The sequence below is a fragment of the Mobula hypostoma genome, chromosome 8, assembly GCF_963921235.1.
Source record: "Mobula hypostoma chromosome 8, sMobHyp1.1, whole genome shotgun sequence".
NCBI lineage: Eukaryota > Metazoa > Chordata > Chondrichthyes > Myliobatiformes > Myliobatidae > Mobula > Mobula hypostoma.
The window spans coordinates 57,869,371-57,882,949 of record NC_086104.1 but is presented as its reverse complement, the minus strand read 5'-3'; the positions used below and the strand labels follow the sequence as shown (position 1 = coordinate 57,882,949).

At 42.6% G+C, this 13,579-nt stretch overlaps 1 protein-coding gene across 2 annotated transcripts in view; it reads right to left on the bottom strand.

Annotated features, from left to right (window-relative positions):
• cfap36 (cilia and flagella associated protein 36) overlaps window positions 1–13,579 on the bottom strand; it is a 120,551-nt gene that overhangs the window by 23,950 nt on the left and 83,022 nt on the right. The window contains exon 7 of one of the 2 annotated variants that reach the window (XM_063055925.1): window positions 11,253–11,327. The exons of the other annotated variant lie outside the window; for it this stretch is intronic. Coding sequence (XP_062911995.1) covers window positions 11,253–11,327 — 75 coding nt within the window. The remainder of the gene's footprint in view (window positions 1–11,252; window positions 11,328–13,579) is intronic. 2 annotated transcript variants of the gene reach the window in all.

Genomic DNA, 13,579 nt, shown 5'->3' with positions numbered 1-13,579 from the left:
TGAATCAAATTGCATCGCCCTCCCTCTCTCTCTCTCCAACGGCACAACAGCGATTACTGCGAACTGTACTAAGCTGAACTGAACTCTGCGTCACTTAAGACTGATCATTTTACCCCTCGACTGCGATAGAGCTTGGTTAATCCCTATTACCCTAGTTCTGTGTACATGCGTGTATTATCATTGCTAACATGTTGCATTTATATCCTTACGATTAGAGTACTGTGTTACTTATTTCTTTAATAAAACTTTATTAGTTCCTAGTAATCCAGACCCAACGACTGGTCCATTTCTGCTGGTTTGGCAATGCAGTTATGGGGTACGTAACATAAGTGGGGATCTCGTCCGCGATTTTGAACGCCAAATTTGGGACTGGGTAAATTGATTGGGTTAAAATTCCCGAAAGAAAGAAAGGGCAAACAGCAGAAATGGAGATTGAGGAATTTCTAAAGGCGCCAACCTTGGAGGCATTAGAGGATGCCAGGAAATCAGAATTGGCAACTGTTGCCAAACGGTTGAATCTTTTTAAGGGGAAGTCGACAATGAGGAGAGCGGAGATGCACAGAGCTATCATAGAGCATATGTATCTAAAGGTGTATTTCCCCAAGGGGAGCTGGAGGTGGTGTCTATGGGCAAACCTGGTGGAGAAGCAGTACAGCTACAGATTGAAAAATTGAGACTAGAGCACGAGTTCCGAATAAAGCAGTTGGAACGAGAAGAGAGAGACAGACAGTTGGAACGAGAAGACAGGCAGTTAGAAGGAGAAGAGAGAGAGAGAGGCAGTTAGAACAGCAAGAGAGAGAGGAACAGAAGGAAAGGGAATTTGAGCTGGAGAAGTTAAGGATGATGCTAGCGCAGGGCCCCATGCCGAACCAAGGTGGAGAGTTCAGGGCGATCCAGGAGGTTAGGCTGGTTCCCCCATTTGAGGAGGCTGATGTTGATTGGTATTTTCTACATTTTGAAAAAGTCGCTGCAAGTCAGGACTGGCCGAGGGATAAGTGGGCTGTTTTGCTTCAGAGCGTACTTAAAGGGAAGGCTCTGCAAGCTTACTCGGCATTGTTAGCAGAAGATACCCAGAGGTATGATGTGGTGAAAGAGGCTATACTCAGGATTTATGAGTTGGTCCCGAAGGCATACCGGCAGAGGTTCCAGAATGTGAGGAAGCAGTGGGGCCGCACATATTTAGAGTTTGCCCGTGAGATGCAGATGTATTGTGAGCATTGGTGCGCCTCGGAAGGGGTCAATGGGGATTATGACAGACTGTTACAGCTAATACTGATTGAGCAATTTAAAGGTTGTGTCCCTGAAGGTATGAGACCCTATCTAGATGAGAAAGAGGCAGAAACCTTAGCCGCAACTGCTAAGTTAGCGGATGAGTATGCGTTAACACACAAAACGAAGTTTACCCCGAGTAAAAGCTACCAGAAGGGTAGTCGAGAGGGCGGAGAGAGTCCACCGGAAAAGCCAGAAAGTAAGCCAGGGACTAGTGAGAAGGATAAGGAAGACAGGAAGCAGTTTGGTAGGAAGTCTCCTGGGGTCGTATGCTATAATTGTGGGGAAGCTGGTCACTTTGCGTCCAGGTGCTTTGCCCCAAAGAAGGAGACGGGGAAAGGAAAAACGACGACTCCGACTGGCTGTATTGAGCCAGCAAACAAACCGCTCGGGGAGAAGATGTCTGATAGAGTTCAGGAAGGGTGCGAGAAGTTTATTTCGGCCAGATTGGTGTTGGTGAAGGAAGGGTCAAACCCAGTTCCAGAACAGATCTGGAGAGACACTGGAGCTTGTCAGTCATTGATCTTAAGGAGTGTGTTAGACTCTAGTTCAGAAACTGAGATTGGGGAGTTCAGTGTGATAAAAGGCATTGGGAAAGGGACTGAAGCATACCTTTGCACTAGATACACCTAAAAAGCGACTCGGTCTCCAGACCAGTCATGATAGGGGTGAGGCCCGAACTACCGATGGAAGACGTGGAGGTCTTACTCAGTAATGACCTTGCAGTTGGAGAGGTGTACCCAGCAGTAAAGCTGACGAGCAAACCTGCCAGGATTGAAGACCCGCCCATAGACTCACAGGTTTATCCCGTTTGAGCAGTGACTCGGCGCATGTCCAGAAAGGCTGCCGAAGCGAATATAGATTTAGCTGAGATGTTTTTACCAGCCTTGTACCAGGAGGGGTTAGAAAGTGAGAAGAAGGAGCATAGTGAAGCGGAAGGAAGTGAGGGAGTTGAGGCAGATTTATCATTAGCAAGAAAGAAATTTATACAGGCACAGAAACGAGACGAGAAGCTGATGGTTTTGACGGAGACAGCTCTCTCCGGAGCAGAATTAAAAAGGGAGCCAGTGGCCTATTATGTGAAGGAGGGAGTACTAATGAGGAAATGGAGACCAAGTACCATGCCCTCAGATGAGGAATGGGGGGTGGTGCACCAGGTGGTAGTGCTGAAAGTTTATAGGAATGAGATTTTTAACCTGGCTCACAAGATAACCCTCGGTGGACATTTTGGGGTGAGGAAGACAGTCGATAGAATTATGAAAGAGTTTTGCTGGCCGAGCATGAGGGAGGATATTATTGAGTATTGTAGATGTGAGCTAACACAGTTACAGTCTATTGATATGTTAACAGCTTGCCACGATAAGCGAGCAGACCTAGTCGGTGTTATCACGAAAATTAATGAGGCTAGGGGAAACCCCATTTTGAAAAGATAAGTATGGTGCTGACCAGATGGGAGAACTCTATTGTTTTGGCCAATTTTGCTGATAAGGTCTCTCACCTAACCCCCGAACAGAGCGAGCCGCTGATAAATTAACCGGCACGCAGACGTATGTCCGGACGTCCCGAGGCGATGCAAAGGGACGGTGCATGATGTTATTGTCACTCCAGACCAGCCTATTAAACAACACCCCTATAGGATGAACTTGGAGAAGGGCAAGCTGGTGGAGAAAGAAATTGAACACATTCTAGCCTCAGATATTATTAGGCCATCCAAATTGGAGTGGGCGTCTCCCTGTGTGGTTGTCTCGAAAGTCGATGGGAGCATACAATTCTGCACAGATTACAGAAAAGTGAACACCATCACAAAAACTGATGCGTATCCCATCCCAAGGGTAGACGATTGCATCGATAAAGTGGGGAGAACTAAGTACATCACCAAGATCGATTAGCTGAAAGGATACTGGTGTGTTCCTTTAACCGACCGGGCTAGAGAAATCTCAGCATTTGTCACTCCATCCAGGTTATACGAGTATAATGTTTTACCTTTTGTCATGAAAAACACCCCAGGGACCTTCCAGAGGATGATTAATTCAGTGATAAAAGGGTTAAGGAACGCTGAAGCGTATATTGACGATTTAGTGGTCTGGAGTGACACGTGGGAGGAGCACATTGTGGCAGTAGAGGAACTGTTTAAATGGCTGTCTGAAGCCAACCTGACAGTGAACCTCGCAAAAAGTGAATTTGGCCACGTGAAGGTCACTTATCTGGGATTTGTGGTAGGACAGGGGCAGCTGGCACTGATGCAGGCTAAGGTGCAGGCTATCTCTGAAGTCCCCACCCCGACAGACAAGAGAGCCCTGGGAAGGTTCTTGGGGATGGTGGGGTACTATCGGAAGTTTCGCAAAAACTTTGCGGATATTACCCTCCCTCTTACTAAGCTCTTGCCAAATAATGTGAAGTTTGTGTGGGACAACCTTTGTCAACAGGCCTTCGAGAGTCTGAAGGCGATTCTGTGTCACCATCCTGTGCTAATTTTGGAGCAGTCAAAGTTCGAAATAAACTGTATGCCTTTAAACCCAATGAACTCAGAAAAATTGGTACTCATTTCTCATTGGTTATTTCATTTGCTTCAAAATACTGTTCAATTAGCTCAGTATACATGAGACAGTTGCCCATTGTGACGCCAAACCAAGCTATCGGACGATTGATGCTAATTGGAGAGATAAGAGAGACAATGGAGAAACATTCAAAATGCTAGTAAGAGAGGAGAGAGGGATTAACAGAAAAGAAACACAATTCAGAATATTGACAGACCAGTTACTTTGAACCTGAACTGTTTGAAGTTTGATGGACAGGCGCTACCCCAGCAGGGGGATAAATAGAGCAGATTCGCTAAGGCACGCGACACACCACGGGATCATGAGATAGCAAGACCCTGGAAAGAGCGGTGTGCCCCCACAAGTTGGTGTGAGTTTGGAGGTCCGTTCACGGGAACCGACCATAGACTCACAGGGTGTAAAGGTACGATCGGTGGGAACCTGGTGTGTGTGTCTGCCCTTGCCTGGGTGCTGGGTTCACCACGGAAGAACGATCGTATCCGGAATGGAGGGGTCACAGTGTGTGACCACAGCGGGTTAGAAGACATAAAAGGGTCCGCCCGAAACCAACTGCGAAGACATCAAAGGTCTGCCTGAATCAAATTGCATCCCCCTCCCTCTCTCTCTCTCCAACAGCACAACAGCGATTACTGCGAACTGTACTAAGCTGAACTGAACTCTGCGTCACTTAAGACTGATCATTTTACCCCAAGACTGCGATAGAGCTTGGTTGATCCCTATTACCCTAGTTCTGTGTACATGTGTGTATTATCATTGCTAACCTGTTGCATTTATATCCTTACGATTAAAGTACTGTGTTACTTATTTCTTTAATAAAACTTTATTAGTTCCTAGTAATCCAGACTCCAATGAGTGGTCCATTTCTGCTGGTTTGGCAATCCAGTTAAGGGGTACGTAACACCATTAAGCAATCAAATACATTTATCCATCCGATGTAGCCAGCCATTTCTGCTCTTTTTTTTAATGATTATCACCTGTTACTGTTTATGAATCCTGAATTCTTCTGTTTTCTGCCCTTTTTTTAAACTTGACTTGTTCTGCATGTGCTGAGCTGCGTTTTTTTTTAAACTCGCTGTTCCTCACTGTGCTTTTCTTAAACTCAAACGTCTCGCTGCTTTCAACAGGTTGGTAGGCAACTCGGGACAATTTTTAAAATACCTCATCACCACTGTTATGTTTTGCGACTTCAAAACATTAAACTAATGCAAAGGAAAACAAGGGAGCTGAGAGATGCAAGTCTAACTTTGTTTTTTTACCTTAAGCGAGCATATCGTGTGGTTGCATGATGACGTATGCAATTCACGTATTTTAATTTAACCCGTAATGAATTAATTAAACAACCAAGAATGTCCAACCAACATGCATGCGTGCACACACACACACACACACACACACACACACACAGCTCAAGTATTACTGAAATATTAAATACACAACAATAGGCAGGACACGATGGCTGGGGAGGGGAATGAGGAAATGAGTAGTCTCCAACCCGATGGCATCAACATTGATTTTTCTAACTTCTGGGAACCACTCCCATCTGCCTCTGCTCCCCCCACTTTTGTTTTCCGTTATCCTTCTGACCCCTTTATCTCTTCACTTTTCCCTCTCCCTGGAGCACAGGGAAGTTGAGGAGTGGTGACATAGCGATTTATAAAACAGAGAGGTTAGATAGTCACAGTTTTTCTCCATAGTTGGAGGTTCTTAAACTAAAGAACATATGTTGAAGGTGAGAGGGAAAATATTTAAAGGAGATCAGAGGCAAGTTTTTCCATACAGGGTGTGGTGAATATATGGAACATTCCAGAGCAGGGACAGTCAGTATTAGAGAAGGATTTGGACAGGTACGAAAGGTTTACAGGGATGTGGGCTAGATGCAGAAAAATGCTCAAGCCTCTTGATCTGCTTTGAATAATCTGTTTCCATAGAAACTACAGCACAGAAACAGGCCTTTTGGCCCTTCTTGGCTGTGCCGAACCATTTTCTGCCTAGTCCCACTGACCTGCACACGGACCATATCCCTCCATACACCTCCCATCCATGTATCTGTCCAATTTATTTTTAAATGTTAAAAAAGAACTCGCATTTACCACCTCGTCTGCCAGCTCATTCCATACTCCCACCACTCTCTGTGTGAAGAAGCCCCTCCTAATGTTCCCTTTAAACTTTTCCCCCCTCACCCTTAACCCATGTCCTCTGGTTTTTTTTCTCCCCGTGCCTCAGTGGAAAAAGCCTGCTTGCATTCACTCTATCTATACCCATCATAATTTTATATACCTCTATCAAATCTCCCCTCATTCTTCTACGCTCCAGGGAATAAAGTCCTAACCTATTCAACCTTTCTCTGTAACTGAGTTTCTCAAGTCCCAGCAACATCCTTGTAAACCTTCTCTGCACTCTTTCAACCTTATTTATATCCTTCCTGTAATTTGGTGACCAAAACTGAACACAATACTCCAGATTCGGCCTCACCAATGCCTTATACAACCTCATCATAACATTCCAGCTCTTATACTCAATACTTTGATTAATAAAGGCCAATGTACCAAAAGCTCTCTTTACGACCCTATCTACCTGTGACGCCACTTTTAGGGAATTTTGTATCTGTATTCCCAGATCCCTCTGTTCCACTGCACTCCTCAGTGCCTTATCATTAACCCTGTATGTTCTATCTTGGTTTGTCCTTCCAACGTGCAATACTTTACACTTGTCTGTATTAAACTCCATCTGCCCATTTTTCCAGCTGGTCCAAGTCCCTCTGCAGGCTCTGAAAACCTTCTTCACTGTCTGCTACACCTCCAATCTTTGTATCATCCGCAAATTTGCTGATCCAATTTACCACATTATCATCCAGATCATTGATATTGATGACAAATAACAATGGACCCAGCACTGATCCCTGTGGCACACCACTAGTCACAGGCCTCCACTCGGAGAAGCAATTCTCTACTACCACTCTTTGGCTTCTTCCATTGAGCCAATATCTAATCCAATTTAACCTCTCCATGTATACCCAGCAACTGAATTTTCCTAACTAACCTCCCATGCGGGACCTTGTCAAAGGCCTTACTGAGGTCCATGTAGACAATATCCACTGTCTTCCTTTCATCCACCTTCCTGGTAACCTCGTTGAAGAACGCCAATAGATTGGTCAAACATGACCTACCACGCACAAAGCCATGCTGACTCTCCCTAATAAGTCCCTGTCTATCCAAATGCTTGTAGATTCTGTCTCTTAGTACTCCCTCCAATAACTTACCTACTACCGGCATTAAATTTACCGGCCTGTAATTTCCCGGGTTACTTTTCGATCCTTTTTTAAACAACGGAACAACATGAGCCACTCTCCAATCCTCCGGCACCTCACCTGTAGACAGTGCCATTTTAAATATTTCTGCCAGGGCCCCTGCAATTTCAACACTAGTGTCCTTCAAGGTCCAAGGGAACACCCTGTCAGGTCCCAGGGATTTATCCACTTTAATTTTCCTCAAGACAGCAAGGATCTCCTCCTTTTCGATCTGTACACTTTCCATGATCTCACTACTTGTTTCCCTTAATTCCATAGACTTCATGCCAGTTTCCTTAGTAAATACAGACGCAAAAAACCTGTTTAAGATCTCCCCCATTTCCTTTGGTTCCGCACATAGCCGGCCACTCTGATCTTCAAGAGGACCAATTTTATCCCTTACAATCCTTTTGCTCTTAATATACCTGTAAAAGCTCTTTGGATTATCCTTCACTTTGACTGCCAAGGCAACCTCATGTCTTCTTTTAGCCCTCCTGATTTCTTTGTTAAGTATTTTCTTGCACTTCTTATACTCCTCAAGCACCTTATTTACTCCCTGCTTCCTATACATGTCATACAACTCCCTCTTCTTCTTTATCAGAGTTGCAATATCCCTTCAGAACCAAGGTTCCTTATTCCTATTCACTTTGCCTTTAATCCTGACAGGAACATCCAAATTCTGCACTCTCAAAATTTCCCCTTTGAAGGCTTCCCACCTACCGATCACATCCTTGCCAGAGAACAACCTATCCCAATCCACGCTTTTTAGATCCTTTCTCATTTCTTCAAATTTGGCCTTCTTCCAGTTCAGAACCTCAACCCTAGGACCAGATCTATCCTTGTCCATGATCAAGTTGAAACTGATGGTGTTATGATCACTGGAACCAAAGTGCTCCCCTACACAGACTTCTGTCACTTGTCCTAACTCGTTTCCTAACAGGAGATCCAATATTGCATCCCCTCTAGTTGGTCCCTCTATATATTGATTTAGAAAACTTTCCTGAACACATTTTACAAACTCTAAACCATCTAGACCCCTAACAGTATGGGAGTCCCAATCAATATATGGAAAATTAAAATCCCCTACCACCACAACTTTATGTTTCCTGCAGTTGCCTGCTATCTCTCTGCAGATTTGCTCTTCCACTTCTCGTTGACTATTGGGTGGTCTGTAATACAACCCCACTAATGTGGCCATACCTTTCCTGTTTCTCAGCTCCACCCATAAGGACTCAGTAGACAAGCCCTCTAATCTGTCCTGCCTGAGCACTGCTGTAATATTTTCCCTAACAAGCAATGCTACTCCCCCACCCTTCATTCCTCTGCCTCGATCACATCTGAAACATCAGAACCCTGGAATATTAAGCTGCCAGTCCTGCCCCTCCTGTAGCCAAGTTTCACTAATTGCTATAACGTCATAATTCCACGTGTCAATCCACGCCCTCAACTCATCCGCCTTCCCCGCAATACTCCTAGCATTGAAATATATACACCTCAGAAGATTTTTACCACCACTCACAACCTTTCTCTTAAGCGGATTTGCTTGAACTTTTAACATCATTTATTTTCACCCCAGCCACACTGTCAGCTCTGGCACTCTGATTCCCATCCCCCTGCAAATCTAGTTTAAAGCCTCCCCAATAGCACTAACAAACCTCCCTGAAAGGATATTGGTCCCCCTGTAGTTCAAGTGTAACCCGTCTCTCTTGTACAGGTCCCACCTGCCCCAGAAGAGGTCCCAATTATCCTGAAATCTAAAACCTTGCCCCCTACACCAGTTCCTCAGCCACTTGTTCATCCTCCAGAGCATCCTATTCCTATCCATTGAGTATGACTGAGAACATCTTAAAGGTTATTTATAGAACAAAGGGACAGGAAAAATGGGCTCAGGGGCAACAAGGAAACCAAAATTCACCTACACTTCTCCAAACAACCGTGGACCCAGCCATTCCTCCCCTCTGTTCTAGCCGCAGCCTCCAAATTGCTATGAAGTAAGGAATCCTAGCTCCATGGCTCCATCTTTCCACAATTCTCAATGCTTCTTTAATGCGATCACTCAAGTCGGGTATGATGCTCTCCTAAGGGGTTGTCTATTGCTGGGTCCTCAGGTGGCTGTGGAGACTGATCAGGGATCTACATATTCTGGTGCATTGTGGGTACGATGATGTGGTGGCCGTGATTAGTGGTTCGGTCTTTTGGGTGTTCAGTTTCTTTTGTTCTATGTAGCACAGTGGAGGTTGTCCTCACGTAGCATAGCACCCAGATGACATGACCTATCCATCAGAGATGGTATTGGTTTATTGTGTTGGAGATGCTGTTCATGTTGGCCTCCTCCAGTACTCTGGTGTTAGTGAATCTGTCCTTCAGCTGATCCTCAAAACCTTTCGTAAGGCTCTTTGGTGGTACTGTCCAGGGCTTTCAGGTGCCTACTGTAGGTGGTCCATGATCCATGACTCAGTTCCGTAAAGTAATGTAAGAAGACTAACTGCTCTATAAACCTGAAGTTTTGGTTTGATGTGTAGGTTGCAGTCTTTAAAACCTCTTTTCCTTAATCTTGCATTAGCTCCACTAGCAATACTTAGGTGGTGGTTGATCTCTGAGTCAATATCTGCTTTTAATAGAGAATGCTGCCAAGGTAGGAAAAGTAATTTTCATTTTCAAGAGCAATATCGTCAACTTTTATGGAAGGTTGGATAAATAGATGGTTGGGTGGTGGCTGATATAGGACCTTTATCTTTTTTGTTTATGTTCAATAGAAGACCTAGGGCCCGAAGTGTCTTGGCAGAGCTATTCAGGATACATTGGAGATCATCTTTAGAGTGTGCTGTGATGTTGTCATCTGCATACTGAAGTTCCATGACAGCAGTGTTGACCTTGTTCTTGACCTTGAGCCAGCTGAGGTTGAAAAACCTGGTGTTCATTCCATACACAACTGGGATTCCCTGTGGCAGGTCTTGGTCAATGAGGTGAAGGAATGCAGTAATAAAGTTGGCAAATAGGGTGGTGCAATAATAGAGTCCTGATTGACTCCTGTCTTAACAGTGAATCATTCTGATTCAGCGCCACTATTGTTGATTATGCTCGCTGACATGCCATCATGCACAGCCTCAGTATTCAAGAGTATTTGTCAGGGAAGCCATGTCTTGATAGTATCCATCACAGACCTTGCTGGTCTACTGTATCTATGAAAGCCAAGTACATGGGTTGCTTTTGGTCATAGCATTTTTCCTGCAATTAACATGCTGTGAAGATCATGTCTGCAGTACCTCTAGATGGGCAGAAACCACACTGCAATTCAGGGAGTACTTCTTCATACAGCGGAAGGAGTCATGCAAGGATATATACAAGCACTTTGTTGTCAGGAGAGAATGCCTTTGTAATTGCCACAAGCTGCCTTGTCTTCCCTCTTGAATATTGTCACTATTAGAGCATCCCTGAGCTGCGAGGAAAGTTCAGGGAAACTACTGACCCCTCCAGCAATTCTTGACACCATATTTTTCAAACTGACCTGCATATATACTACTGCGCAAGCAGCAGTGCACTGTTTCAAAACAGTTCTCTGGCAGGCTATCGAAAGTTGGTCAGCTCTGTTATCATGAAACCCAGTGAACATATCTGGGGACCTACCTCATAAGTCACCAATCATTTCGAGCTTGCACACTTGAATTTATGAACCATATTTTCAGAAAAAAACTCCATAGACAAACCACATCACACTGATGTCCCTCTTGCAATAGATCCTCTTTGATATCCTTAATATCCATCTAAAACTCCAGAACAGCAAAACAAATGCAGCTTAATGACTACTATATTTTAAAATGAAAACAAATTTACAGTAGAAAGTGCATATAAATATGAATAATTGAAATGGAACTGAAAATATAATTACTTCCACAATAATAATCAATAATAAGATAAAAATACAGATTTAAGATCCAGTGTTCAGTAATCTTGAATTATAAAAAAATCATAAATTGGATATTAGATTCATCAACTTATCTGTTCAATGTAGGTAATTTGTTATTCCAAAACCTTCACTTTTAAAGCAGAATGAATTTTCCAAAGAATACAAAATTGGTTCATAAATTAGTAACTACCTCGTGACACAGACTAAGAATTTTTGCAAGTTCATCTACTACCTCATCTAGGTTACTTGTGGATGCAACTGCATCTTCTCTTGTTGATGCTCTCTTTTGTAAAGATTTCTGAACAGCCTGTAAAAAAATTTAGGATGTTAATACAGTCAACCTCACTGCACTCACAAAACAACAGGTTTCTTGATACCTATAAAATCTGTACACTTTCCACCCCAATTTTAGATAACAATATAGAAACCGTCTATGTAACTAGAGTTAGCTCTAGCCCGAACATGAAACGTTTCAAAATTTACATGATCTCTCAATGGTATTCCGAAACCTACCTTCATCTCCAATACTATTAACTTTATCTCCCATTTCATCCTGGTTTCAAGTCAAGTCAATTAACTTAAGAAAGTGATCAATTAACCTGGGAAAGTGACTTCAGAAGGAACACTCAAAGGAATTCTCCTTAAAGCAAGGGTTCCCAAACATTTTTATGCCATGGGCCAATACCATTAAGCAAGGGGTCCATGTACCCTAGGTTGGGAATACCTGCTTTAATGGATCCCAATCATTTATAAACTCAACAGATCCTTGTGATTTCTCAAAAGTTACCATCACTTAACCAAGTAAATGATGGATAGACAATTAATGTTTTTATTATTGCACAAATTCACTGAAGCCAACAATTATTAAGATGTTTACTCTAAACTTCACTATTTGTGGACAGTGATCTTAATTACTTTTATCAAGTGGATTAATTCTCAATTCTAAAATTTTCCAAAGCTTATTCATCAATTTGGTTGGCAAAATACATTAAATAACTTGTGATGCTGATAATTTATTAGCTATGCAAATTCAATACATTCAATGACAGATTTACTTTGCAAATCTGATCATTTATCTGCATGATCACAGCCAATTCCATCATCTAATGATGTGAAAGCAATATTAAAAGGTGCCACAGTGGCGCTGCAGTTAGCACAACACTTTTGCAGCTTGGGGCGTCAGAACTTGGAGTTCAATCCTAGCATCCTCTGCAAGGAGTTGGTACATCCTCCCTGTGGAATGCATGGCTTTCCTCCGGGTGATCTGGTTTCCTCCCACAGTCCAAAGGTGTACCGGTTATAGGTTAATAGGTCATTCCATGATTAGTTTAGGGTTAATTGGTGGGATGCTGGCAGCGTGGCTTGAAAGGCCAGATGGGTCTATTCCGTGCTGTATCTCTAAATTAATTAATTAAATTAAAAACAGATTAACCTGGCATGTGGATTCCATTTAATTTATGAACATAATTTAGTCATAACTCTGTTTATCTAACAGTGGGAAAAAGTAGAAGGGTTAATAAAAAATATCAAAATAGTGGATGCAGTTGCAACATAAATGAAACGAATACAATCTTTAAAAACATCTTTGATCCATCACAAACATCAGGCCAGACAAAGGATCAGAGTTCCCACTGATTTCAATGGATATGCCAGGACTACACATTAAGATGCAGAGAGAAAAGTAAGCAGTTGTTTTTTCAAAAGTTATGTTACTTTGATCTAATGATATTCATCATCTCTAAGTGCTCTTCTGTTTTCAATTATATTTCAAAAGAAATATTTTTTAAATCATTCAGTCATAGAGAGGTACAGTACCGAAACAGGCCCATCGGCCCATCTAGTCCATGCCAAAAACCATTTAAACTACCTACTTTCATCAACCCGTACTGGGATCATAGCCCTCCATATACGTTTATATAATTGTTACATTTATATATAATTGTTTTAATGAAAAAGAATTCAGGAGCATTTTAAAAACTGTTAAAATCTTTGACTGCTTTGACAGGAACAAAGTACATCTTTCAGCTTTGACCTCTCTCAAAGCCTGTTGTGAGGATTAGAGTGGCAAGGCTTCAAGGCTATGCTGTCCAAGGCCTAACTGCCACTCTGAATTCATGGTCAGTGAAGGTAGCCCTCAGATCCTGGACCAAAATTGTACAAGCTGCCGTGGACCATGGGCAGTAACTTCAAGCATTATGCCTGGTCCAGGAGGACTGATCGCATATAATTACAGCTGTCAAAAAATCCACTGCAACTGTTAAATGATAGTGTGACAACGAACAAGAATGTTTATTTGTTTAAACAGACTGCTCAATGGGAACAAGTGCTTGGAATATTGCAAAAATGTGCTATAATTTGATATAAATAATTTTTTTTGTTAGTTACATTACGCTTTACCTTATGATCAAAAGAAGACAACAGCCTGAAATATTCTAATCATTAAAAAATAATTTACAAATTTCACTTGGTAGACAACATCTCTCTATTTGTTTCCTACAAGACAAAGGGAACCCCATAGACTGTCAAATGGCTACAGTAGTGCTAGAAAGTTTGTGAACC